This window comes from Prenolepis imparis, unplaced genomic scaffold, assembly GCF_030444845.1.
Source record: "Prenolepis imparis isolate NDT839.2.m4 unplaced genomic scaffold, iyPreImpa1.0 SCAF_7, whole genome shotgun sequence".
Classification (NCBI taxonomy): domain Eukaryota; kingdom Metazoa; phylum Arthropoda; class Insecta; order Hymenoptera; family Formicidae; genus Prenolepis; species Prenolepis imparis.
This window is the reverse complement of record NW_028141165.1, coordinates 14,509,161-14,515,160: the sequence shown is the minus strand read 5'-3', so window position 1 is coordinate 14,515,160 and position 6,000 is coordinate 14,509,161. Positions and strand designations below refer to the sequence as shown.

Sequence of the window (6,000 nt, the reverse complement as noted above, 5' to 3'; positions counted from 1 at the left end):
TTTTCATATTAATGTAATACAAATATTAATTTAACGTTTATTAAATATTTAATATTAAATAATTTAATTAAACTTAATATTTAATTAAAATATTAATAAAATAAATATTTAAAGATAATTACATTAACGTTAAAATAAACGTTTTCTTAATGAATAAAAAGGGACTTAACCAATTATTTAAACATTTTTAAAATATCTTTGAAAATGATGAGTTTTAAACATTTTCTACTTGGAAAATTGGAGAGGCTGGAGCTCTCCTTCAGTGCTCTCAGTATTATTACCCGACACGCTGATAATAATAAACAAAAGTTTGATTTCGAAAAGTAACATGAAATAACGGACACTCGGGGCCCCGAGAGAGATAGATACGGCCTTGCGAATCGCCCGTTGTGCATTACATCTCTTTCTCGCGCGCGCGTGTGTATGTGCGGTATCGCGCGAGGAGGCTCGGATTTTAGTCCGTGACACGGTATTACCGCGACTCGAGCGACTCGAGCGCAGAACAGCGGTTCGCCGACTATAGAGACAGGACGCTAGACACGACAGTAAATATATATATATATCTTCGTAGTAAGTATATAATTGTTGGCGCTCACGCGTTTTTATTTCATCCTCGCGAGAAAAAGCGGAACGCGCGCGCGCGCACGCGTAATACGCTCATGTATGCGTTCATCTTCACCCGCGAAACGATTTGTGCGGTCGCGTATGCTGTGTATTGATGACACGCGTAATCGGTAGTCGGTAGTCGTTCGCGCGGATCGGAGGCGAGTAGTTATAGTGAGAGCGAGAAGGAGAGATATATAATAAGTGCGTGAGGAGCAAGAGCGCTCTTGCGAAAGGGTTACGCGTGCAACAAGCTAATAGGATCTTAGGAGTCTGAAGGAGTAACAAAATAAAACAAGACAGAACAGAGATCGCGAGCGCGGAGGACTTTGTCAGGTGGCTATGTGGGACATCGCGGCCGGAACGTCGCGGAATGGACGAGCCCGTTGATCGGGTCCGCAGCAAAACGGGCTTCGACGACGACCATCGACGGCGAAGGTATGGACGCCATCGGGGATGGGGACGAGCAGACAATACAGGCGATTCTCGGTGAGTTTATTTCTTTCCTCTAATTTTTTTTTTTTTTTTTTTTTTCATTTTTAGCGCGCTCGAAAGTAGCTAAATACTGTGTGCGTCCCAAACGTCACCTCCCTCTTCTTCTTTAGCGTGTCTTTTCCTGTTGCATATCGAACGGTGTTATTATGATGATTCGTTGAATTGTTTGCGCGATTCATCGAGAGGCGAACGAGGTGTTACTCGCATTTTCTAAACGCGATTCATTATTAAGCATACAAGCGCGTCGCGAAGCGACAACCAAGCCACGGTGACAGCTACGGAATGTCGGGCGAATTTGACACCAACACCGTTATTGTACAGCTCGCTACTCGGCTACTTCTCCTCTCGAGTGTTGTGGCCACACGAGCGCGTACGTTGACCTTAAACGCACACCGGATGCGTTTTCATCCTTCACCGTAGATACAGTTAAGAGGAGCTGAACGTGGCCAACGTTGGTCCAATCATGCCTGCGCGATCGAAAACGATCGAATACGATTCGTGGAATTTGCGACGAGTAAAACGTAGTAAGGATCTGCCGGTATCATCATCGTGTAATCTAGGACTCAATTGCAAGAGAGATTTTCCTTATAGTGTTTTTCATCTTATCGCGTCGCTCCATTTAGGAAGAGAACGAAGAGAGTCGGTTTTGCACTGACGATTTAGTCGACTTTGGTCTCTTTTTTTATATTTATTCGTTCCTAAAAAGATAAGAATAAAACGCGGTTGTCGGCGCAACATCCCAAGTACACTGAAAAGAAAATTTGTTAACCTGACTAAACCTTTCAACTAAATATTATTTTGTTAATTGAACATGTAGAAATATTTAAATTAAATGTAGCATATTAAATCTAACAAAACGTACTTGACTTAAATACTAAAATATATGTTCAATTAACAAAAAAATTGACAAAATAATTCAATTAACAAATTTAGTTGAAAGGTTTAGTCAAGTTAACAAATTTTTTTTTCAGTGTAGCAAAAAATGTATAAAAAATATTTAAAACTCATTTCAAAAATATTTTTAAAATGTTTAAGTATATATTTAGCCAAGTCCCTTTTTATTTACTAAACACGTTTCTTTTAACGTTAATGTAATATAAATATTTATTTAACGTTTATATAAAATATTAATAAATTATATAATATTAATAAAATAAATATTTATTTAACGTTTATTAAATATTCATTTTATTAATATTTTATTAATATTTTATTAATGAAATATTTAATATTTAATATAAACGTTAAATTATATTACATTAACGTGAAAATAAACGTTTTTTTTTTTAAATGAATATAAAGGGACTTAACCAATTATTTTAACATTTTTTAAATATCTCTGAGTTTAAAATAAATTTTAATATATTTTTTATGTTTTTTGCTACTTGGGATGTGCTCTATTATTGTTCAAAACTATTTTAAATTTAAAATTCAGCAAGGTAATAAAAAATCCTCGTCTTATCGCAAAGTGCAAAGAATTTTCTTTCGCAAATAATCAAAAGATTCTTAATCTTTCGGCCTCTTGTTTATCTTTTATTTGACATTGGGACCTCGAGTTTCCTTCCTTATAAATTTAATGATGAATAGCTAAAAAAAAATAAACTTACTGACCACAAGTTGAGTTGTGATAGTGTGAACTGAGTGCAGAATTATAAACGAAGAGATCTTTAGATCGATTTAAAAAAAAAAATTCATATGTCTTGATCCACATCTTACATCTTACGTCTCTACACAGAGAGAATTTTCTCTTAGAATTTAATGAATTTTTGATTAATATTTATCATAATAAAAATGATAATATTTATCACAATAAAATATAAAAAATGTTTGATTAACTTTACTATGCAGTTTAGTAAAATTAATCAAACATCTTTTATATTTTATTGTGATAGATATTATTATTTTTATTATGATAAATATTAATCAGAGAAATTCTCATAAAATTGTTTCCATACCATATTGTCTCACGATTACCATGAGTTTTAGGGTAAATTCTAAGAGAAGATTCTCTCGAAAATCTTCAAAGCGAAGATGAGATGAAGAACAAAAAGCGCGAAAAATATTCCATTTAAATTTCATTTGAAGCATAAAGGTGCCTTTTCATGCTGACGCTCGACGCTCATTTTTAGCGTCAAAAGACGTCACGTGACCAAAAATATAGATACCAATTCGTCAATTTTGGTCACGTGACGTCTTTTGACGCTAAAAATGAGCGTCGAGCGTCAGCATGAAAAGGCACCTTAATACGAAGATACTACTAAATTGGGATCTCTATAGTAGACCCCAAGACAATCTAGACTTGAAAGGATTAAAAGAGGAAAGTCATGCCGCTTATATGGATACGTTCATCCTACTTTTTCCTTGACTGCGGTTCTCTCCCCTCCACACTTGTGGAAAAACCGCCTTCACATACTTGTTATGCGCTTCTTGGTTTGGTGTCTCGAGCATCAACGTAGATTTTCTTGGCATCCTCGCACGAGAGTTACGTCGCTCTCTGTCTGGCGTCGTTCAATAATTGCGATTACAAAACTTGGGACACCTTTCGAACAATCGATATATCTCGTTCTCTCCCAGATATTTGTATTTCTTTCGTGTGCACTCGCAATTTACCGTGCCGAGTGCATTCACCTGTAACGAGTCCAGCGTGGCATTCTTTATGTAGGTCGGAGGTTGTAACGCGTAATGTCTCCTTTGGTTCTCTTTCTCTTCTCTCGAGATGGATATATCGTCTCGTTTAATAATATCATCTTTGAGACGAAGCTTCTTCACTTTTTAACAGTGATTTAAAAAAATTAACTTACGCCATATCAATTTATCAAATCGCATTTTATGCATGTATTTGATTGAGAAATAGGTGGAATCCATACAATTCATTATTATTATTATGTTTATTATATTGTATATTATTTTTCTTAGTCACAACACAAAGGAAATTTCTTATATAATATCTGTAATAATTAGATAAGAATTTTTTTGTAAGATTTTTAAACTGACAGAAAGTGTTTTCTCTGAAATGTTGATACGGGGACCCCAGGAACTATAAGGATTAATCTTTTTTGGGGGTAATAATCATGCCTTTCTAACTGTGTTTCATATAAATTTCTTGTTCTTTGCCTCTCCCGCGCTCTGCCAGCATTAAAATGCTGTATTCTCCAGCCTATTCATCAACTATTCCACTGTTCTCTCTACTGCTGCTACGAACTGATAGTGAAAGTCGCGTGGTGAATGTGCTTTTCCGTTTATTTGGAATTAGTGGTTTGATAATTCACGGTAACCTATATACCAAGACGGACAATGTATGACTACTATGCATTCACTTTTGATGTGTCTATTTTAGCGACACTAACTTTCCTCCATGCTCGTTTCTTTGCCTCAACCCTGTCAAATGACTTTTTAAAGAGAATGCAATTATAATAATAAGAATAACGCATCATTTAATAAATTATCGATTGAAGTTACTCTGAGAAAATGAGAATAATGATAAAACGTATTTATACATATATACTGCTCGCTTTTACACCTATGCATGTGACAGAACACGTCGTAAAAGATGTGACTTACGTGGTGACAAAACGCAAATAGAAAGATACGAACGTAATCTGATTTTTATTTGTACGTTTCAAATTTTTTTTTTTTTCTTTATGCAAATAGTATGATGAAACATATATCCGGCAATTATATTGTCATATATGTATAATAAATATATTTAATTCTAATCTTTTTTTACAATCTTATTGCTCTATAGATTAATATTACATAAAACTTTAATTGCGAAGAAAATCAGAGAAAGGAAGGAAGTTTATTTGTATATATTTTATTTTATTTTATTTTTTTTATTGGAATAATTTTTCTTTTTCATGAAAGAAAGAGATTAGATGAGTAATGAATAATAACTCATTCACATTTATACGTATCGTTTATAAATAGTATAGCAAGTAATTCATAAGTTGTTTAGCTTATTACACTAGATATAATAATAGCAGACATAAATTATAATAAACGGTATGTGTTATCAAGAGAATCAATTTACTACTTACTACATACGCGCTCGGATGAGTCAAGATTCTCGCAATATTTGCTTTGAAAGCTTCGCTCTTTTTTTTTTTTTTTTTTTTTTTTTACAATTCTTATAAATATCCTTGACTCCTGGAAAGAAGGGGAGGGAGGGAAGCTGCAGTCGCTTTATAATCGATAATTTGTTACTGATTTGCTTTTTTAAAAGATAATTTACATATATCGAAACTTGACCTCTGTTTGACCCTCACAATTTTTTTTCGCTTCGAAGCTTAATCGAATCTTCCCTGCGATTATTCCTTGCAGCAATTACTTACGATTATATCGATGAGATCCGTTGGAGGGGATCTCGTCAGGTCGCCATCGATCGCGGCCTAAAATTTATTTCGGAACGTTTTTGCGACGAATTTAAATAAAACGATAATGAAAGCCGCGTTCGATCGTCCCGCGAGCTTAACGGCAATAGTTGAAGCACGCGGATGAATTATGGGATTTTATCGCGCATAGTATGGCCGCGCAAGCCGGAACCACCCACGAAAGCACATTGGTCGATGAAAAGCTACGGCGGGTCCGCCTTTCGCGAAAAGCTCGGGCACGCGCACTTTATACTTGCGGCTTGAGTAGGAGAATAGTTTATTTACACCGAGTGTGTATTGCTAACTTTTATATAAAGTGAAACAGTCTTATATATACATATACATAATTCCCCGGAGTTTTAACATTGTACGATAAATAATGCCTTCCCCAAAAGATTATCATTTTTATTACATTTATAAATTAACTTTTAATTTTATTTATTTAATTAATTAAATTTATTTATTTAATTAATTAAATTTATTTATTTAATTAATTTCATAAAAAGAGTTCTTTTCCGAAAAAATTTCAAAA

At 34.2% G+C, this 6,000-nt stretch overlaps 1 protein-coding gene across 3 annotated transcripts in view; it reads left to right on the top strand.

The window, feature by feature from the left end:
* Positions 1-449: 449 nt before the first annotated feature.
* LOC145938872 (myelin regulatory factor homolog 1) overlaps positions 450-6,000 on the top strand; it is a 40,895-nt gene continuing 35,344 nt past the window's right edge. For all 3 annotated transcript variants that reach the window (XM_083042720.1, XM_083042718.1, XM_083042719.1), the window contains exon 1: positions 450-1,092. In XM_083042720.1, the coding sequence (XP_082898846.1) occupies positions 977-1,092 (116 nt within the window). In that variant the 5' untranslated portion in view covers positions 450-976. The remainder of the gene's footprint in view (positions 1,093-6,000) is intronic.